This window comes from Daphnia pulicaria, chromosome 1 (genome assembly GCF_021234035.1).
Source record: "Daphnia pulicaria isolate SC F1-1A chromosome 1, SC_F0-13Bv2, whole genome shotgun sequence".
Classification (NCBI taxonomy): domain Eukaryota; kingdom Metazoa; phylum Arthropoda; class Branchiopoda; order Diplostraca; family Daphniidae; genus Daphnia; species Daphnia pulicaria.
Genome location: NC_060913.1, coordinates 41,011,040 through 41,034,294, shown reverse-complemented (window position 1 = coordinate 41,034,294; position 23,255 = coordinate 41,011,040). Strand labels below are relative to the sequence as shown.

At 43.1% G+C, this 23,255-nt stretch overlaps 1 protein-coding gene and 1 long non-coding RNA gene across 2 annotated transcripts in view; one reads left to right on the top strand and one right to left on the bottom strand.

Moving 5' to 3' along the window:
* LOC124320523 overlaps positions 1-12,488 on the bottom strand; it is a 50,895-nt gene extending 38,407 nt beyond the window's left edge. The window contains exon 1 of the long non-coding RNA XR_006913966.1: positions 12,285-12,488. This is a non-coding gene — a long non-coding RNA (uncharacterized LOC124320523). The remainder of the gene's footprint in view (positions 1-12,284) is intronic.
* A 929-nt stretch (positions 12,489-13,417) lies between these two features.
* Positions 13,418-22,760, top strand: LOC124320313 (homeobox protein Hox-B1a-like). The gene is made up of 2 exons (XM_046783139.1): positions 13,418-15,514; positions 20,473-22,760. Exons 1-2 carry the CDS (start codon positions 14,254-14,256, stop codon positions 20,991-20,993), a joined length of 1,782 nt encoding a protein of 593 aa, XP_046639095.1. The 5' UTR covers positions 13,418-14,253; the 3' UTR covers positions 20,994-22,760.
* The last annotated feature ends 495 nt before the right edge of the window (positions 22,761-23,255 follow it).

Genomic DNA, 23,255 nt, shown 5'->3' with positions numbered 1-23,255 from the left:
CAGCCTATTAGCATATGACGTCGACTTATTCAAACCTTTTTTTTCTTTTCTATCTCGGCATCTCACAACTTTCTTTGACCGGAATTGAATCAAAATCAATTCGATATGGAACAAGGTGGATAAAATATTTAAAAAAAAAAGTCATCTTACAATTCTATCAAGTTGCAGGTGCACAATGGCACGCAAAGTGACGGTATTATCAACGTCGAAAAAAAAAACAAGATGGAAATAAATAAATAAAACGAATCCTCGAGCGCCAAACTTTTTCGTGAGTCGGCCCCATTTTCTCTTTCGTGAAATTCCGCGAGCGATTTGTAATTATTTTTCATTTAGAAGCAAAAGAAGAAGAAGGAGGAGAAAAAAAAACTCCATTTCATGTTGAGCTCGGCATTATGCAACGGGTTGGCTGATGGATGAGTCGAGAAATAGGTCGGTCGTCGTCACCCCGTCAAAGAAAGAAAAAAACGAATAAGAGATGACACAACTCGCTCAACTAACGCACACACACACACAAAACACGAATGAATGAATTTTTCATTAAGGAAAAAGTTGGGCAATCGGGAAAAAAAAGAAATTAAAACAACCAACAACTAAGGTTCAAAAAAAAAAAAATCGGCCATTTTGAATTTCCATACGGGTTGAGGAATTTGAAAATAAATAAGGAACGGCCACACGGTATTTGACCAGCAGCACAATACCAGCAGGGGGGCAGCAACAACATATAAGAAGAATATTATCAAGAAATAAGAAGAAGAAAATAAAAAAATGAGAAAGATGGATGTTGTTTTCTCTGTTGTCTAGCGCACACACAAGAGTCGGACAAGAGAGGCCTGTTATGCTCTCTCTCTTGTGTGTGTTTCTGTGTGTGCGTATGCGCTGCGCATCCAATTATATGGTAGGAAAAGAAAAAAAACATATACACCGAAGCGGGGGCCACTCCTTCGCTTGCCCAGGCCCTGGATCGCCATTGGACACTGGCGGCGGCCGTGCAACAACACAAAAGAACGCAGGAATAATAATAATAAAAGAAAAAAACACAAAAATTTCCCATTTTTTTTTTGAATTTTCCACACAGAGAGGGGAGTGTTGTTGTAAAGCCCAGAGAATTTAAAAAATAAAGGATATTATAATAATAGTAACGTCGTCGCGGCAATTTGACTCGCCGTCCCTAATTATACGTACGAATAGGCGAGGCAAAAGGCAGAGCAGGCGAAACCCCTTGATCAAGAAAACGGGGTGTACTAAACAACGAACCAAAGGAGAAAGAAAAGAAAAAAACTTCAAACTGGCTGAAAACCATGGGAAGAAAAAAGCTCGAAGGTTTTCCAATGGCGTAGATGAACATATACAAAGTTATTTCGTTTTTTTTTTTCCTTTTCTTTACAGTTATACCATACAGGACTCGATGGTTTGTATTTTTTTCTCTACTGCACCAAAACGTGGCCGTGTGTGTGTGTGTGTCTGTGTGTGCGCGCTCTTCAAGCGCTGCCGGAACGAGGTTGTCGATCCATCAAAATTATCTGTCAATGAAGATTAGCATCCGGCTTCATCGCGCCGGCCCATAGTTCTCTCTCTCTCTCTTTCTCTCTCCCACAAGTTTGTACGCTGTGCACAGAGTAAAAGAGTACAGAGAGAAAGAGTAGACAAACACATGCAGACAGCCAAAGCAGCAGCGCGCAACGAGGCCAAGCGGGGGTAGTACATTTCGACTAGGTCGACCGACACAACAGAATCGGAGCATCCAGCGGTTGTTCCTTTTTCATCTGCTGTTTCTCTCATTTCCTTTTTTGTTGGTTTTTGGTTAACTAATTCATATACCTTCTCACTCTACGGAGAAAAATAAAATTCAGAATCCATTTAAAAGATTCGAACGGACTCGTCCAGCCGACCAATCCGAATTCCTGTTTTCTTATTCGTTGCGGACCACCAGCCTATCTTGTTGCAGCTCTTCCAGCGTGTGCATTGTTCCAAAAAAAAAAAAAAAAACTGCTTGGTCGAGGCTACACACAAGATATTCCTCTTGGCCGCCCTACTGGTCCGAGAGAAAAGAAAAAAGAAACCGTAAAAGGGAAAGAAAGAATAGAGACGGAATAAATGGAACCCTGTGTTCAGCAACGCTCCGACCAACTACATAATGACATCCATCCGAGCGCAATAAGAGGCCCCTGCGCCGTATGTTCTCGTTTCTCCTTTGGATATAAGCGCCAGTCGTCGGAGTTGTTTTGTGTGCGGATGGGATCCACACACACACACAATTTCCTTGTGGGCATAGACGACCGCAATGGCGACGAACCCCAAAAAGCTCATCATCAAAGAAAAGAAAAGAGAATATAAGTCGCAACACGAAAGTTTTTTATTCCATTTTTCATGCGACCGGTCGTGGTGGAGAGAAAACAACAACAACAACAACAACAAGGACGGAGGAAGGAAAATTTTTTCAAAATAAGTTACAGTTGAGTGTAATTTATGAAAATGACTCCTTCCCGCCCGACTCCCCCCCCCCCCCACCAGCCGACAAAGCCCAGCAGGCAAGCAGCTCAATGATAAAACAGTCGCAACATATCAAAATGGGTCCTCGCGTAGTACAATTTCAACTTGAGAAATGGGCGCAACGAACGACACCCTTTTCTCATATAAAATTCAAAATAATTTTTTTTCGCCAAAAAATTTAATTCATTCGGGTTATTTAAAAAAAAATATTATTCGCCCAAAATTTTCGATTTAAATGTTGAAGGTAAAAAATTTCTCGGAAACAGCAAAAACAAAAAACGACAAAAACAAAAAGTGAATAAAAACATAGAACACACGTGGTTGTTTTCATTTCTACAGCGTATACCTTTAGATACTGATTACGGCGCTGTATGATTAGACGAGACTAAATCAGAGATTTTCCAAAAAAGAAATGAGAGAGAGGAAAGAATGAGCGATTGCTATTTAATCAAAGCCCTCGCTTCTTCTGGCCCTTCTTAATGCGTGATGGTGTATAGAAGTAACGCAGGCACCACAAGTCGTGTGTGCGCGCGTCTGCGATGCGGAGGAGTCCCCGAAAAGTCCCTCCGCACGAAAAAAAAAGAGAAAATCTCGGTCGAGTCCATCGGAATGAAAACCTGCAAACTTTGTTGTTGAACACATCTCCGACCAACAAAAAAATTATATTTAAGTGTGTGTGTGTGTGTGTGTTTTCTTCTTGTTTCTGAACGCACCGAAAAAAAAAAGCCCATCATTCACCAGAAACAAGTAATAACAATAAAGTACACACACACAGACACACACACACACGTAGATTATACAATAACCCCGGCTCGTTTTCTGGCGATTGATGACCGTCACGGCGGCGGCATTTTTCTTTCTCAAACAAAAAAAAACAATAGAGAGACAACCACCCAAACATCATAAGCTTTTTTTTTCTTTCTTTTATCCTAGCCAGTTGGTATATAATGGCGACGACAAACATCTTTTGGTTAGATTTGATGTTTTTCGACTCTTTCGTATGTGTTTTGTCCATTGACTATCGTTGCCAAGGCGTTGCCAACTGTCTTTCCTCTTCTTCTTCTCTCGGCTCAAATCAACAGAGCAATCCATTACGTCACAAAAGTTGCCCCTTTTGCAGAGCAACTCTTTTTCGATGGGCCGGCAAGAAAAGAAAACCAGGAGCAGCAGCAGCAGCACACAACAATCGCCTCCTACTCCTCCTAATTTACTCCTTCGCCTCCTGGCTGACTGCCTGATTCATCTCTTTTTCCTTTCGAGAGATAGAGAGAAGAAAGTGGGGGCTACTACTAGACATAAGGTCGGCCAAAGTTTCAGTGCAAAAAAGTTTCATTGCTGTTAATATAAAAGAAATAATAAAAAAACAAACAAACAAAAAGTTCGAATGCCAAAAACCGAAAATTCTCCCCACACAAAAGAAAAGAAAAAATTCTCCCAGTCGCTTTGGGGCTCATTCGGTAAATGTAAATCCATTTAGACTCTTTTAAGATCCATGCCAGAGTGGCAAAAAATGAATAAAAACAACTCCACCCCCCAATCAGAGACGAGCATAATAAGAAATCAATCTCGGAAATAACACAACACAAAAAGACTGTTTGAGCTTTTTTCCATCCCGTGTTCTTTTCAAACACAGGTGTTTTTGTCGAGTGTCTGCAGATTACATCATCATCCTCACCATCTTGGAACATCCCCAAAAAAAAGCCAACAACCTCTCTCACAAAACACACACACAACACACACAGCTGTAAATCTCGTTTCATTTTTCCAGGTTTGTCCAGTTGGGGAAAAAAAAGAAAAACTCTTCCAGCTCGAATCCGTGCCTCACCTGGATTCTAACCGAAAAAACTTGCGCGATTGTTTTCATTCTTGTTTGAAAGATTTTTTTTTTGGTCATCTAGAAGGGCGGCACAGAGATGGGGGGGGGGGATCTCATGTACAAGCAGACACAAAAGGGAAATATACATTTATATATATACAGCATATACTATACTATATATATAATAATAATAATAATACTACTACTCCGAGGATAGAGGAGAAGAAGAAGAGGGCGAGGAGAGGCGGCGGGCGAGGCCCAAAAGTATGCTAGGGTATGCTAGCGATTTCGATATTGGCCGCGCTGCCAGACGTCACGGACGGGTGATGGATCAGCTCGAATATATATATACGGCTCTCTCTCTCTCTCTTCTTCTTCTTCTCTTTAACTTCTAACGTGAACACACCAGACATACGTACACACACACACAGAGAAAGGGAATATATCCAAGGAAGGAAGGAAGGAAAAATACCAAAAAAAAGGAAAGAACAAAAAAACTGAAAAAATTACGAGAGAGAAATAATAAAGAAATGGGCGAGCAAAAACGCACTACTTTTGTCTTCAACATTTTTCGACGAGGTAAAATAGAAAAAAAGAAAAAGAGCCCCGCTACGCACATTTTTCTCTAGACAACAAGATCCGCTAGTTATTATATACCGCACGCTATACACGACCGAAAGGCAGCCAACCAGGAGGAGCAATTACGACGACAGAGAAAAAAACAGCGAAGGAATAAAACACAAAATCCCACACCAATTTCTTCTTTCTTATTTTTCTCTTTCCCAAAAAGACACACGAAACAACAATGCGACCTTCTTCTCCAGACAGACAAACAAACAAAACAAACGCGGTACTTTTCGTTCACGAAAGATAATGCGCACAATTTTGTTCCCCCCCATACCAGAAATGGCGCCCATTTATTTCAACCTTTTAGTCTTCGCATCACCCGCCATTCATCGCCTCCAGTTTCGGGCAAACATCCAACGGGATCAACAATCGTGTTAATTACCACCAGCACACCAGTCCGTCCACAAGAGTACCGTATATTCTATTTATTGTATACACACGCTCTCCCAAAATCTCCCCCCTTCTCTCTCTCCGCCATCACACCCCGTTATATAATCCCCCCCCCCGTCATACTAGCCCTCCCAACTACGGTCGTGTGTGATTGGCATATCAGAAAATTTTCCCCAAAATAAAACAAAAAGAGAGAGAGAAAAGACACTCGCTCGTTTCACTGGCAATATAAAATAGTACAAAAAAGTAGGAGAGGTACCGTGCCGAGCAGTGCCGTGCGTGTTGCAACGGACAGGGGGGTTTGCTGGTGCACATGTAGGGGGGGGGGTTAGGTGCGCTCACACAAGACACACACATTGCGTGTAGCTCCTATAGACGAGCTTAGTCGGATAGTGAGGGAAAAAGAAGAGCACCCAAATGGAATAAAAAAAAAAAAAAATACGAACGACGTCCAGTTCGATGGAACAACACGCCGTTCGTTCTCTCTCTAGCCTCCTGCAATTCAAAAAGAAAACCTGCCCAGCCATGACTTGTATGTGTATATATATATATACTGCTGGCCCGTGCTTCCATCCCCCTTGGAAAAAGAGAGAGAGAAAAAGAAAAAAGCTTTGCGTGCAGTTGCTGCTCGGCACGAATATGACCGGCGAATGGCAATTACGCCGCAAAAGCCAGGCCCGATCGACCTCACCTCCCCTCAAAACTCTATATGGTGGTAGTAGTAGTACTACGACTACTATTACTACACTCTCTACGGTGTAGCAGAGCTGCTACTACTACTCCGGGCAGTGTGTCCAATATCTATAAACATGGAGGGGGGGGGGGAGAAAGGAAATTGACTACAGATAGATATTTATTCTAACCCATTTCATTTCTACATAAGAGAAAATATTACGAGGACCCTCCACGACTATTACACGGTCCCTGCTCGAGCGCGTGTTTCAGTCACATCGTTCCCACAAAATATGTAGAAAAAAGAATCAAGAGAGGACTCATCACACATGCAAACCTCCTCCCCCCTTTCATCCCCTATTGCACTCGGCACCTGCAGCCAAGAGCTCAAATAATAACGTCTCAATTCCTCCCCCACCCAAAAATAAAACAAAAATCTCGTCCGGAAATCGATGGAAAACTCGCCAAAGTACCTCGTTGGTTGAAAGCGAACGATTCAAACAAATAAAAAAAAAAGGCGAATCGAGCCAGTCAAACGTGAGAGACAAGAGAGAGAGATAATAAGTAACGAGTAAGATTCACACCCACAAGTTAATGATTGATTCCTCAAACAACAACAACAACAACAACTAGTCACTTCAAGCGTATACACGTTCGTTTGTCCGCGTGTGTCTTTGCGGGGCTAGACATTATCAAGGGAGAGCACGAGTCGAGTTGGTTAGTGAGCGATGGCACACACTCGCTCATCACAAAACTGACATTTGACTGATAGGGGACCATCAGAGATAGAGATAAGGAAAAGAAGAAGATAAAAAAGGGCGGAGACAGTCAGTCAAATATAGTCAAAAGAGGAACACTCTGCATTATAAACCTGTTACTTATTTTTTTAAATAAAGATTTCAATTCTTGAAATTTATTTTTGACAGTCAGTCCTACTTGTTTACTGACCATCGGAAAGTATAGAGGTACTTTGTGTGTGTAGACCTCCCGTCTATGTTTGGCAATCTTCTCCTACCATTGAGCTACTTGCATGTCAATCTGGTTTGTAATCCAATAAAGATGTTGGTAGGCACGAGCTGACTCGTCAAAGCCATTTAATCCTATACACTATACAAAAACCTCTGACTGGGATTTCCAGGCTTAACAAACCCAGACCACCCCCCACAGCTTCCCTTTTTTTATTTTTATTTTTTTATCCCCTGCCACACCGCGTCATCTTTGGGTCAACCTATTCTAATAATAGTCGACGGTATACTTTACAGACAGTTAAGTCTATTTGCTGTTTAGGCCGACTGGCTGGGTGTAAGGGCATACTTTTTTTTCCCCACATTGCCGGATATGTGTGTGTGTGGATTAGAGACCAATCACGCCCCACCTAACCCTACCTGCCTACCTACCAGACACACAAACACACCATCTCAGTCTGTGAGTTGACATTCCCGGCTTTGGGTGTTTGTCCCACCGTGCTGGGTCCGTGTTAATCGCAATTGCACACAACTAATAAAGCAGGGCGGCAATCAATCGATTATTGGTAACGGCCGGAGTAGAGATGGCGAGGGAGGTCCTTTTTTTGTCTTTTCTTTTTTTTTTTACGACACAGGAGCAACTGCGTAGTGGTAGTAACAAGGTAGTAAATCCCCCCCCCACCCCCTTCCACTCCTGGCCAATTCACTTCATTACACCTGTGTCATAAACCGGTAGGGCAGTACGCACACGTAACCCAACACGATATATAGAAAGGGACACCCGAAATTCTCCCGCCAACTTTTTTATTTTATTTTTCGGGTTCGTTTTTTATTATTATTTATTTCAAACTAGACACAAGAGTTGGAAAAAGAATCCCAGCCGTCAAATCCTCCTCCTTCTCCTCGTCCTTTTGCCTTCACACAAACCCCCCCGGAAAAAATGTCAGCGGTGGGCCACAAAATGATGGAACGATGCGAAGCGACGACGTCACAGCAGAGCACAAAAGCCAAAAAAGCCAAAAAGAGAACTTTATATACATTCAAGAGAAGACGACTGACGGAGTGACGGTATAGGAAGTGACATTCATTTCTAGACTCCAAACTTGCCCGCGAGAGTTTGAATAGTCTGAAATCAAGTCATCAGAAAATAAACGGGCGACGACGCCACCACTTGTTATTTCAAAAATAGTCGGAAAGAGGCTCGTGTCCAGGCACCAAGACAAAATGTCGAAGAAATAAAGGCGGACATTTTTATCTTCATAAGACAATATGAAGAAAGACGATCCGGTAAACTGCGTCTGCTGATTTTGTTACTAGGAGGCCGGGGGAGAAGCGCAGAGCTCGGCCATCCAGTTGTGGGCGGAGGCTCCTGATGGCCATTTAAGGAACAAGAAACAATTTTGAAGAGAGAAAAAAAAGGGGGTCAACATTTTGAGGACTGTTAACTGTCGGTACGATGGGTCTTGATTGGTATTCAAGGTCCACGCCTACTTTGGTATATATCCATCGGTATTCTAAATACAATTGAAGAAACCCCCACCAAAAAAAGATTCGAATTTGCAGCTGGTCTTTTTCAAACTTGAATATAAAAGATTTTTTATTTTCTTAATTTTTTAAAAAAAGAAAAATCCTTTTCATCTCAACCGGCTCTGGACCATCCGCAAAAAGAGTCGCGTGCCTGTCTGATTCCTCCCCAAAAAATCTGACGGACTTTTTGGCCATTTGGCGGCTCACCGCACCCAAAAAAAAATTCAACTTTTTGGTTTTGTTTCTTCATTCTTCTGTTCCATCGAAACGATCGTCCATGTCCAGCCTACTCTCGGCAAAAATTCAGGAAACCAAAGCTTCCAACCCGTTTTGCGAGCTACAAGAGATTTCCACAATCTGATGGCCATATTGAAATCAAACAATTTATACCAAACAGTCGAAAGCCCACACGAGCGATGCATTTTTGTAGCGATTGCCGGACCCGAGATATCGACTCGAGCAAAGACGAAAGAAAAACTGAGCAGCAACAACAACAACAACAGGGGCGAGCCGATGATCGATTATTTCGGACAACCGGACCGCTCGTTGCACAAGTTATCCGTCGTTTCGTTTAAAAACAAAAAAGCCAAGAAATCAACCGGAAAATAAACGAGTCAAAAAAGTTTTTTTTAAAGTTAAAAAAGAAACTCTCGCAACCAACGATCGTCGTCGTCGTATAAAAAGAAACGAGTAACTTCTTATCTCGACGACTTTTCTTTTTTGTCTTGTACTAAAGTTAACCATCAGTAAAACACGGGTCAAATCAATCAACAGAGGCCCCCCTCTCCTTCCTGTAAGAAAAATCCCCAAAAATAAAACAAACAAAAAAAAAAGTTCCTTTTATTTTCCCGGCCAACCAATGCGTGCATTATAAACCTTCAAAATAAAGACGGTCCCTCTTCTTCGACCCGTCCTTGTTCCTTCATATAGTTGTTGCAACACGCAGAGAGAGAGAGAGAGAGAGAGCTCGTGCGACACACACGGAAAACCTTAGCTCTATATATAAGAATATCTATAGACAACAACAACAAGCACGGGATTGCACACGTACACGAGAAAACTTTTCCCTTTATTTCTGTGTCTGTTACGTTTCACATATTTTTTTTTCCAGGAAACAGTTTTCTAAATAAAAAACTTCTTACTCTCTACGTCAGTCTGTTTTTTCTCTCTTTCTCTCCGCTTTCCGTGTCTTATCCATTTTCCGTCCGTCTTACTTTTTCCTTCTTTTATTATTTGCCCTCAATTTTTTTGTTGTTGTATTGGTAACGTATTTCAACATTTCGCTTAGTGCTTAGTACGACGAATAGAGTTTTTGGGACTTTTATTTTTTATTTTTCTTCCATCAGCCCGTAAATGTTCCGGGGGCCGCAGAGGTGGGCGCTGGCATTCCTTGAGCAGAGAAAAAAGGAGGACGGAAGAAGAGAGAGAGAGGGGAGGGTGGGGGCTCATGTTGGACACGATAGAGCCGACACGTCATGCGAGACGGGCATTGATCAAAATCGAGTAAATAAGTACAGCGCTGTACAGCAATCTGAAGAGAGAGAGAGAGAAAAGCCGGACCAATGTTTGATTAAAATATATAGAGTACTGCGCAGTGTGATTTAGTAGCATAACTACTACCACATCGCAACAAGGGGCATACTAATAATTTTTCTACTGATATAAAGAAAAAAAAAAAGACAGAAAATGAATTAAGAAATCGATATCATCCGGAATAAACCCACCAACCCTTAAAAGGGGAAATCTGCAAAGCATAAATCTCAAACGTTTTGAAAAATCTTTGGCTTCCAGTTATTCGCTCCAGGAGGTCTTCCAACAGCTCCTCTCTTTCTGACGTACATTGGCTCGATATAAAAGAGATAGGGGTGAGCAGCCACGACGATGAAACTGTCTCTCCCATATTTGACAACAACAACAACAACAACAGTGGTGTATGTGCATACTCTAGGAGCTGGCTAACTGTCAGTCTCTCGTTGCAATCGTTTTCCCCCCTCCAGAAAAAGGGGGGAAAAAGAGCAGAGAATCTAAAACGATGGTGAATAGGAAGACCAGTTTGACTGTCATTGTCACGTCCGACAGGTGAGAGAGAGAGAGAGAGCATCCCCCTTCACTTTTTGCTGGAGGATCCACCTCCCAGCAGGAGATGTCAGTTGTCATATCACATTTGATACGAGTACGAGCGTTATGATCCACAAAATTATACACGGTCGTCGGCCGATACCGATAAGATTAGATAACACAACAAATTCGGCCACACCGGTGGGCGCTCGCTCTCCCTCACGACACGGCCGCAAACAAAAAAACAAAAAAAACATTCGACCAAATCAAATCAATGAACCGAAATTAACGCCAAACCGCATTATTCTCATATCGGCTCGAATAAAAAAACACAAAACGGAATTTGACCGATGGGAAATAATAATCAAACAAAACCTAATAAAAATGCAAAACCCCAGACATGCCCCAATTGTGTGAAACGCGCAGCCTGGAAACAAAAGCAGCAGCAGCAGCATAGCGCATTCCAACCCCCCACCCACCAGTCCGTCAATTTCAAATTCAAAACGGTAAAATTCTATTGACTGGGTAACTAACAACAAAAGCAGACACGTATAAAGATACTGTTATGACAGTTCAGTAGCCTCGACGTGTGTGTGTGTTTGTTGTTGTTGTTCTTCCTCCTCTATTGTGACCCATCATCCCCCCCCCCCGCCACTCGTCTCTCTTTCAGAGTCAAAATGATTGACACAAGTTTAGAGGCCCCAAAAACTACTGGTGATCTCTCTCGTCCACCTCTCCAGGTAGTTGTGTGGGGGCCTACTCCAGTCAAGTCCACTCCAAAACTGTTGGAGAGACAACACAAGAGTTTTGATTCTCTTCTTCTTTTCATTTTCTCGCGTGTCTATATAAAAGAGTGTCAACTTGGCATCTTTCCCTTCTTCCTGGACACGTTTCCTATACTGTCACAACAGACATCTCCCCCCCCCCCCCATCTATGTCATTGGACATGCCAAACTGCAACTTCCGATTTTTAGCCAAAATCAACAAAATCTCAAAGAAATCTCCTCAATTTCCAAACCGCAAATAACGCGGATCAATTTGAAAAGTCAAAGATTCAAAAGTCAAAAGTCGAATGCTATAAATATCCACGTAGCGTGAGGGTGGTGGGGGATCAAAGTGAAACGGCCTCGTGTCCGTCTCTGTCGTTCTCACACGGTCGTGTCATGTGATATGAAATCGAAACCGACCAACTCCAACCAGGAAAAGTTAAAAAATTTGGTCTTCTTCTTCTTCGCCTTGTTATTATTGTTTGTTTCTCTCTTTCCAGCAGAGGACGAAAATCGTCGCTGGCCCCCGCAACGAGTTGACACAATCGACAGGGCAGATCAAACTCCCCCAGAGCAGAGCGCCCTCAACTTGGACCGATGCGTGTCGTGGATAACCACACACAACCCCAAAAACAGAAACAACAAAAGACAAAACCACACTACACACACAAGACCTAAATAGACACACAGCCTTAAAGAAAAAAGATATTCTCTCTCCAGTCCGGCAGTAGCCCCAGTCTTCCTGGCCATTAGTAAGAAAGAAAAAAGGAGCGAGAAAATATTCTTCTTCTTCCTTGTGCTGTCCAAACTCATCTCCATTCATCCGTTCACGACTCACGGAATAAGGCAATGGCCCACAAAACAAAAGACGACTCACAGGTGGCGTGTGAAATGACACCAGTCCACGTCCAAACACATCATCATCATCATCTCTACCGGCCAAGCGAGTGGCTGTTTGTCTTGTTGTCTTACCTGAGATTTTCGCCTGCAAAACCGGCAGCTCCCCAAGAGATGATTTCTCCATTCCACGTCGTCGTCATTTCCCCATTGATGAAAACCACCACGACGCTCACTTGTAATGGAAAAGGCTGGCCGAGTTGACTGACAGCTCTTCCGTGTACCTCGCAATGACGCCACACAACCTGCAATTCAAAAATTCCAAATTTCAAATTCCAACAAATCAAATATCAAAAAGAAAAAAAAAAAATGTGCGACATGTCATTTTCGGCCTTGCACACACACAGCAAGGCTCTCATATCTTCTTCCTCCTCAGTGTGTGTGTGTGTGTGTGTTGGCTATATAAGCCGGCCACCAAGACCGCAGTGGCTCGGGCCACCTTTTATGGGAGCGGAGCAGAGAGAGAGCGCAGCGCGAGAGCATCAATAACTCGTCGCAATGGCCCATCCATCGTGCCACCACCCAGCCCTCTGTCATTAACGTGTCGGAAAAACCCCAGCAGTCGCCAGAGCGATCATCATGATCTATTTCACAAACGTTTAGGCATGATTTGTAACATTTATATTCCATCTCTCTCTGTGTGTCTGCTGACTGCTTTTCCGCATATAATAGAAAACATCAAACATTTTCACCGACATTGCTCTCCAGTTGATAATTCAAATCAAAAATAAAAATTCACGCTTCCTTCTCAACGACCTTTTATCTTTCAAATATTTTGCATCGGCCGTTTACTAAACAATTCCAGAAAAATATAAACAGATAGAAACATCAATCCACTTTTTCTTCTTCGAAAAAAAAAAAAACCAAAATGGAGAAAAATGTTCCTAGTCTTTCTCTTTTCTCGTCACGGTGTTTCGCTTCTTGTAATCATAGCGAGTCCCTTAGAAAATAAAAAAAAAAAGATATAAACCATCGTGCGATGCACCATAGTCCCGCGCGGCGTAGGAGAGAAGAACTACTCCACGACAGGGCGGTACGCTCGGTGCGGCCATAGTCTCTCATGTGCTGTATAGAGACGCACACAGACACACTCGAGCTTGTCAAGGAGGGAAGGAAATTGAGGCGTTGCTCGCGAGCAGCTCCCAATCGGCGACCCAATTGGTCGGCTGGCGCTAGTCACGTGACTCGGAGGGGAGGTCCTCTGGCGAGTCGAGCCAGTAGGCAGGCCTCCTTTCTCTCTACCATTATACACATCCACCCGTGTGTGTGTTGTGTGTGTGCATGTGTGTAGAGAGCCGAGTTTGCCCGTGTTCCTGCCCGCCTCGCACTGCAGTAACAACCAAACACCCACCCCATTTCCCCACCGAAGGAAAAAAGATAAAGAAGAAACAAAAAAATACTGGCTGCTGGCCTGGCCCATCACGGCTGTTGGCATCTAGTACTCGGTCGTCGTAGTGTAACACGTACAGAGCCACGAGATAGAGAGACTTGACTAGAGTTCCGCCAACTATTTTTGTTTGTTTTCTAACCCTATGCCATCCGCTTCAAACTGACGAAACATTTTAATTCAATTCAAAAAGGCAACAATTGCACAAACACACACACACAAGTTGCGTCTTTTTGGCAACAAAATCAGATGAAGATTCGCTTCTTCTAGAGAGTGCGATGAGCCCGACCATCGGACTAACCATCCCACCACCACCGCTACTTCAATCTTGTTGTTGCCCGTGTCGTGGCCGTCGTTCAACATCCAAAGTTTCGCAGTGAAAAAGCCAATTTCTTTTTGATTTGTTTCATTTCCCCCCAGTTTGCCCCAGTCAACAATTTCGGTTTCTATATGAAGTGAGCAGTGTCGTCATTGGTGCAGCCCAAAAGTGAGTGACTCCGAATTTACAGTGTCAGGACGACAGATGATGTTACGTCATTGAGACGAGAACTCGATCAAAAGTGGACAAAAACAAAATTGGAATTTTGGGTTTCCTTTTTTTGAATTTGGAAAAATTAAAAATTAAAAGACAAGAAACAAAAAACAAAAACAAAAAAGATGAACGCCAACGTTCTTTACGGTGTTTGCAACGGTGACGGAGGCGTCGGCGTCGGTTACGGATCAGCGTCAAACTACGCGACAGATTTGGCCGGATCCGTCTACGGAGGAGTCTACGGAAGCGGATCCGTCAGTTCAAACAGCGGCGGAGGTTCGTCGGGCCAGGCCTCGACCCCGGAATCGAGCGGCCCGACGGGCGGCAGTGTTTTGGGCTCCGTCGGCCCGCCGCACTACCTGAGCCACCAGCAGCAGCAGACGCCCGATCCGCGGACGCCACCGCTGACTCCGCACGATCAGCACACAAATTCCGGTTTGCTCCAGTCGGGAGACGTCGGCGGAGGCTCGGGAAACGGCCTCTCCTACACCAATTTGGACGCCAACGGATACGCCACGGCGGCCGCAGCTGCAGCGGCCGCTGCCGCCGCCACAGCCGCCGCCGCCTCCTACCACCTGAGCCCGCACAGCGTGGGGACGGGCATGGGCCAGCATTCGATATCTTCAGTGTCCGTCGGTAACAGCAGTGCCTACCAAACGGATTATTCCGGCCAGCACCACGGTTCGCCCAACCAGCAGCAGCAGCAGCAACAACATCATCAGCAATTGCACCAGCAGCAACAGCAACAGCAACAGCACCACCACGCCCAGCACCAGCACGGAATACAACAGCAACAACAGCAACAGCAGCAACAACAACATCACCACCATCAGCAACAACAACAACACCACCAGGTTCATCACCAGAGTCATCACGGACACCCACACCATCACCACTCTGTGCACCACGGGCACCATCAAGTCCATCCGGCCATGACGGGTCATGGCGTCGTGGTGGACGGCACCGTCGGAATCAACGGCCTATCGGCGGCGGCCGTCGCCATTCCCACGGGAGCCACGGCAGGTTACGGCTACCCGGACGTGACCCAGTACGGAGCCCGCGTCACCCATCCAGCCGCCGCGGCGGCTGGCCATTTCGGCTCCTCGGTGGGACCGTACGGCGTCGGCGTCGGCGGGCCATCGCTGCGAGATCAATGCCAGGTCAACGGCATGCTCAACCTGGTTGGACTGGGAGCGGCGGCCGCGGCCGCTGCCCAGCACCCCGGCCAGCATCACAATCAACTCCAGGGGCAAAGTGGTGCAAGTGGCGGCGGAGGCAACGGCGGAGGAGTCCAGCCCAATCTCAACCACCCCGTCCAGCAACAACAGCAGTCCAACGTTCCCACCTACAAATGGATGCAAGTCAAACGGAATGTACCCAAACCTGGTACGTTTCTTTTTAAAATCCATTCAATCATTGCATCCATTTGTTATTCCCAGCCAGAAATCTCACTAGGCCTATCATTTCTTTGAATGCCATCAACTTTTATTCGAGGCCTATCATTCAGAGTTTTCAACGACCCCGACGGTCAAAATGAACCAGACCTTTAGGATCATTTGATTCTAGTCGAGTTAACTAGTTCAGACTAAAAAGAAGGAGGGTAGAGCTCTAGATTCGAATCATTTAAGGAAAAATGGGTGCGGTCGGCGGTAGTCATGATCGCCTAGAAACGTTGGCCGCCCAAAAGGAAATCAAAAAGTCGAAAGATGAGGAAGCCGCCAATCGGTCCCTGTAGGCCGGTCGTAAAAATAAAGAAAAACGGCCGCTCTCCTCTCTTTCAGAAAACGATTTTGAATGGAGAGCCGCGTCTAGCCAACCAGCACAGTCGAGCTTTCTTCCAACAACAAGGTAAACGCTTGTTGGACTCATGTTGGACATTCTTCCATCCTCTTTTTCTTCGAATCAATGAGAGAGAGATAAGGGGTACGAGAAGATCATTAATCACGGCAGCCGCTCACTACCGTTGTGCGTAGGCCTAGAAAAAGCCACCGACTGGTCCAGCATTGGCCCGTTTTGGCCAGCCCTCTCTCTCTTTGGTAGAGAAAAACGAGCCTTTAAGAAAACCAAGAGGTGCTGGCGGCCGCCGATCATAAATCACGTCGACAACAGTCGCCACTTTTGGGTTTATCATAAAAAGACACAACACTGTCCCCACTCAGCTGCAGCTATATTTCTTTTTTCCTTTCTCATTCTTTTGGGTGGCTGCTCAAACCCCCCCCCCCTCTCACGAGCACCTCTTCAGACGAGAGGTTATTAATGATCTTCCACTTCGTGTGTGGGCCAGAAGGAAACAGTAGAAAACATTGTGTAGAGACGACAAGAGCATTTTTCGACGAGGCCTAATCGATCGTTTTGCCTGCGATTAGGGACACACACACACACACACACCTTTGGCCGGCCAATGTTGTTGTACAAGTCCACAGTTTAGTAGTGTGACAAGCCGCAAAACCAGTTCTCGATGGCCGCCATTATTCATCACATCTCAACACAAAACAGAGCAGCTCAGAGCTTTCAGGAGACATATCGCCTGTTGGGAGCAACCAAACACAAGCTAGTCAATAAATCAAAAAAGAAAAAAAGCTTTCTCGTCTACAAACGATTCAACAGGAAGTTTTTCCAGTTGTTCCTCTGTCCAAAGAGAAAAAATCCAGGATTTTCTCGTCCAAACATTTGACCTCGACGTAACACGAGCCCGTATTTATTATTCCAGCCCAGCCCAGTTCTCTGTGTGTGTGCTGCAAAGATCAATCCCGTTTGTGCTTGTAAAAGAGCAGCAGCAGCAGCAGCTTTTGGACGATATTTACACACTGGCACATTCTTCGCATTCGACGTGCGTATACGAGTACGAGGGCATACCTCGATGGGTTCGTCGAGACTCAGAGATATGTCAAGACTTCCCGATATTTTGGAACCTGTCCCAAGGAGTCGCCCAACACATACGCTAGAAAGAAGAAAAAAGGAATAAGGGACAAAACCAAAATAGATAAAGCGATACTAGTATTTAGGAGGTTGGCTGCTGCTGCTACTACTACGACATATAGGTAACCTTGTTTTCCAGCTAAAAATGTTAAAAAAAAAGAAGAAGGACGGACCGTGTTTCTCTTATCTCTTATCGGGCTAGTTCGAACTGGTAGGCCCATTTCCTTCGCTCTTCAACCGCGAAGGGAAACGAGATAGTCGCTCGTCTACTGTGCCACCAGAGAATTAAGGTCCAACTGCGTATATAAAAGTAATTCGGAATCAAGACGGCCGACTTTCTAGCGCGCAGCCAAATTCTCAAGGTATATACAGTCTATAATACTATACACATCGGCCCAGACAAATTTCACATGGCTGGGAAAGTTCTTGCGGTGGACGCAATAACTGGCCGTCGGTTGTTTTCGGGAGGAATAAAATAAAAAAACAGAAAAATTGTGGAAGACCGTCGAATACATCATGGAATAACAAGCTATGGTATAAAGCACACCATATGGTGTGAGAGAATAGAATTTTAAAGAGCTTTTTTTTTCTACTATGTTGTGTCATGTGAAGTTTGACACACAATTCCACCGCATTCCGTTCCATTTTTTCTCCTTCGCCATTTTCGTCGCGTTTCTCAGAAAAAACTCAGAAAGACCAAAAGGAAGAGAGAAACACACACAAATTTTGATCTACGGTTGATGGTATTAGGCCGATTGCCAGTTGGCCAGGGCGACAATAACGTCCAGCTCTCTTTTGGAAAGTGTAAAAACTCTAAAGAAGATGGACACAGAAAAAAAAAAATCTTGAAAAATATCGTCAACTCCCCCAGACAAAATTCTAATTTAAACTTTCCCAAACAAGACAAAAAAAAAATTTAATCAAAATTCCACTGATGGCGAAGAAGAAGAAAAAAAACCCACATTAGTAAAACGAAAATTATAGAAATAAAAACCCACCTGATTTTAAATATGTAGAAAAGAAAAGAAGACGAGCCCCAACGGTGGCGCGGTAAAGATATTATACCCAATGTACCGAGCGACCCGCGACCCCCTGTGATCTTGAATTTCATTTCAGAATTTAGTTTTTTTTCCTCTTCTTCTTCTTTTGGGGCTGTGTTTAATTCCTTTTTACAGACTGACGGTAGAGAGAAAAACTCTTTTTCTATGATTTTTTTTTTCAAGTCCAAGTCAACTAGGGGAAGAAAAATATCTCCCAGAGAAAAGGAGGAAAAGAAAAAGATCCATCACCGGCATCAAAGAAAAGACGCAGCAGCACACGCACACATATACAGGAGGGGATTCGATCCACCCACTTTGCATATACGTATATACTCGTGTGTGTGTGTCTCCTCTATCCCATCGACCAACAAAAAAGGCAGCTTCTTTGCATTTTGTATTCAAATTCATTTCCATTTTCATCTTTTTTTTTTTGGGGGTAACACAAACTCCTTTTGCGACCGTAGGCTAGTCCGGCTACACATACACAAAAACCCAGACAAAGTTTGTGCATTAAAAAAAGGTTCCAGTCCACAACTGGGGGGGGGGGGGGGGGGGGGGGGAATAATAAAAATAAAACAAGAACTCGCAAGTTGCCAAAGTTCTTATTATATATATCAAACAATTCCGTCATTGTTGGAACAGCTTGAACAGATTTCGCCCTTTTATTTTGGGAGAGTTCAGCTGCAGATCCGCAAAAGTTATAGGCCTCTGACTTAATATTATGTGTGGCGCAGCTGTGACGTTCCGGTCAAACATTCGGCGCTGTTTTTCCTGATTTTTTCTTGTCGGTGGGGAGATTTGTTTTTAAAACACGGAACAAACAAAAAAAAAGAGGAACATCTTTTAACAGGAGCAGCACGAGCTGGCCACAACAAGCAAACACGAAAAATACGAGAGGGGGGAGAGAGAAAAGTCAATGGAGACGTCCCTGGTCTTGCTGTGCACATAGAAACGAGCAGAAAATTTTTAACCGAGGGTGTAAGAAAAAAAAATTTGACGCCGCTATGCAAACAGAAAAAAAGAAGCAGCTCGTTGCGCATCCGTCGTCAATGACGACGTCCGTGACGCCACTCGTACAAACAAGAAACCAGATCGCCCCTCACAGTTTAGGCCCGAAATGTTCACTATGACGACTTCATTTCCCTTTTGCGGTTACATTTTTTTGACAACCAGGCCCTTAAAGACCCCGACAGGATCGGCTTCTCTACTACACTGCTGTGATGGCCTAATACAATACCCATCGAGTTGCGCAGTCAATTCGACTCTCATTCGATTTAATCGAATTCTTTTATCTATAAACTTTCAAGGCGCTAGACAACTGCAAAAGGAAAGTTCAATGCGGACCCAAATGAACGATAAGTGCGGCTATAGAGTACACATCGATCCTTCACTAACGATCTAAGTGGAAATGCTACTTCTTATAGGCCCTCTCCAAAACTCTTCCATATAAAAAGCGACAAACTTTTGGTGGTGCAAAGACGACGACTAAAGGGAAATTGAAAAGGAAAAATAGATGTGGCGACTTGTTGCCTCTTGCTGTCCTCCAAACAACATCATCACCCGAGAGAGAGACAGAGAGAGGGGGATCTCTCTGTTGATCTCATGTTGTTTTGGCCGTTGTAAGCAAAGAGAAGGACGGAAGGAAGGAAGGAAATGGGTAAGGAATGCTATCTCTTTTCGGCTCTCGCGGGACTCATCCTTCATGTTGTAACGTCGGGTTTCACTCTACCTCGCGGAGGGAAAACAACTAAACAAAACAAGAAGAATCTTTTCCGTTCCATCGTCGGCGATATTACGCAAGCGCACTACTTCCCTACTGCTGCCACCCTCCAAATCTAACGCAGTCAAATAGATTTTCTCTCTCTCCTAGTCCTAAAAGTCTCTAGAGGATGACGAGAATTTAAAAAGAAAACCTTTTAATGTTGGTTCTCTTCTCCCATTCGTTCCCGTTTTCAATCAGAAAAAATTATAATCGGAGAAAATTTCTTCAAATTGTTTTCGAAAATAAGAAAAGAAAAAAAAAAAAAACAATTATCAAAACGTCCGGCAAGGTGATTTTTAATCAGCCAAAGAACCATTGATCATTGTCCGTTGGTGATGACGCCAGATGCTTCAATTCGATTACAAATTGACGCTGAATAATGTATATTCCGTTTTTGGTGCTATATAGAAGGAATATAGGACTCACTCAATCTCTATCGCTACTAAGCTTATACACACACACACACACACAACACATTGTATTTTCATATTCCTTCTTCTTCTTCTCAATCTATCCTGCGTGTGCTATATTTGCTAGCTCTCAACACCTACAAACGAAGGGACTGGCCGGCCATTGATTGATTTGTTTGTTTCTTTTCTCCCGTTTTTCTTTCTATCAAGCAGCTCCTAGACCAGAGTACGGATTCGGAGGTAGCAGTCCGAATTGTGGCAACGGAGTCGGCGGACTCGGGGGTGGAATGGGCGGCGGTTTGCCCGGTTTAGGAGGCCTCGGAGGCGGTGGAGGAGTTGGGAGTCCAGGCGGAGGTGGTAACAACGGAGGTAACGGTGGCAACGGAGGCGTCGGCGGTCTGGGAGGACTCGGCGGTGCCAACAACACGGGCCGGACCAATTTTACCACCAAACAGCTGACCGAGTTGGAGAAAGAGTTCCACTTCAACAAATACCTGACGAGGGCGAGGCGGATCGAGATCGCGGCCGCCCTGCAACTCAACGAGACTCAGGTCAAGATCTGGTTCCAAAACAGGCGGATGAAGCAAAAGAAACGAATGAAGGAGGGACTCATTCCGCCAGAGCCGACACTTTCGTGCACTTCACCCTCGGCTCCATCGCCCGTCACCGATTCCGAGAGCAACGCCAGTGGCGGCGCACCCTCAAAGAGCGAATCACCGCCTACGCCTCTCTAATCCCAACAAATATTCGATCATTTTTCCTGTCTGTTTTTACTTTTTTTTTATTATTATTATTATTACCATTATTTTTCTCAGAAAATAATTTTTTCTTTTCAATTTTTCATCCACGCACCCAAACAAAAAAAAAATCAACTACAACATCAAGAAAACAATATATAAATATATAATATTAAAAAAAACAGCTCGACCCATTCACTAATTTCCTCGTCTAATCCCAAATCTAAAAATAAAATTCCGCACACACACACAGACACACCCGATCCTGTTCTAACCATTGCCTCCCTTCCCTCCGGGAAAACAATTTGAAAGGGGAAAAAAACATCACACACACACACACATAGCAATGAGATTCCTAAAAAAAAGTTTTGCAAAAAACCTCCTTTATTTCTGGTTTAGGGTTCTTATTTATTAATTTATACCGGTATTACTTTCCTGAGAAAACAACAACATTTAGCTGAAAAAAAAATAATAATAACGATCGGTTCAATCTGTTTGAAATCGATTAACATGCAGAGAGATTCCCAGATAAATCAAACCTATACGATCAACACTTTTTTAATTTTAATTTTAACTTGCATGTAAAATAGAAAAGAACAAAAAACAATCCTAGTCTTTTGGGGTTCACCTTTCCTCTTTTTTTTCTAAGCTCCTCCTTTTATCTTTTCGAAATTTTACGACAAACAAAATTCACCCACTCAAAAACACTCAAACTTGTACTACCCTAAGATGACGATAAAAACAAAAAGAGAAAAAAAATCTCCTTTTAACTGGCTAATAACAATAGATAAAGATATCAATTGTCGCAATCTCTTTTTTTTAGAGATTTCACGCAGAGAGATGTGATGTAAAAGTTTGTTGTTGATCAAACAATGTTGATAATCCATGTGTGCACGTACTATACATCCATCACCGAAAGAATCACCAAGCGAAGAGAATCCAACCGGTCTTCACCTCCCTTTTGTGTTTGAATAACCAACTTATTGAATTAACAAAATGATTTCTTGATTCAAAAATCAAGAAATCATTTGAGGCAAAGAGTTTTGTTTTTCCGTTTCACTTCCCGCACTATCAAAATTATGTCGCTATTCATTTTTGTCACATTTTGTTTCGTTTTCTTTTCTAACCGACTGCCCTGTGTGCGCTTTAAAAATATTTTATTTTGTGCGATTGCGTTAAAATAACGTAACCAAATACTCCCACCCCCGAAATCACACCAGACGAGATATTATTCATTTATATCACAAGAAAATACACACCACGAACGGTGAACAGTTGACACATTTGCAATCGTTCGCGCGTAAAAAAAGTTGAGAAAAAAAATCTTTGTAAAACATTTCACGATTTACGATTGGCTCACTATAACTAAAGAGATTAAAGAGAGAATGAACATTCCTTCTATATATTTGCGTGTGTATGTGTGTTGGTTTAAATCCGCCGATGATGTTATTCAACTATTTGACACTCACACAAAGACGAAATTTAAAAAAAAGTTAAAAAAATAAATAAAAAAAATATTTTTCGGTTTAAATAAAAAATATTTCTTTTTCCCTTTCGTATACCCCTGTGTTTTTACAACTTGTATATAAACTGATATTATCTTCTCTTACTTCTCTTATATACAAACAAAAAACTCACATTATGTACCGTATATGTATCATGATGTATGTTGTATTATGATGTAATGTATAACAAAACATCCAAGCCGGTATTATTATGTATTATCATCAAGCGAGATAGTATTCATTGCAATGATTTTTCTGATTTCATTTCGTTTCATTTATTATTTTTTTAAAACTTAATTTCGACCTTTTTTCAAACGGATGGAAAATTTGCGTTGAATTTCATGAAAAAAAAATGAAAAGGGTAAAAAGAAACGTAGCACATGTGAGAAAAATAAGAGAATGAAGCGCACCTTTTGTACATCTCCTCCTGAGCCCTTTTTACATCTTCCCCAAAAAAGAGAAAAAACCAAAATGAAACACGAAAAATCTAGATGATGAAACCAACAAACTGACAACCAATTTTTTTTTGTTTCTTTAAAAAACAAAAAACCAAACAAACAAAATACACCGTCTGCATCTGTATGATTATTCAAAAAAGCTATAACGGTTTTCTGTGTCGTTGATTCCTATATCAAATCGAGCGTATCAAGAGACGGTGGAATGAAATGAGAGAGAGGAACAAGAGCCAGCAGTATAGAACTCTCACTACCAAACAGCAGATAGAGAGAGTTGTTTGATTGATTGGGCAGGATGA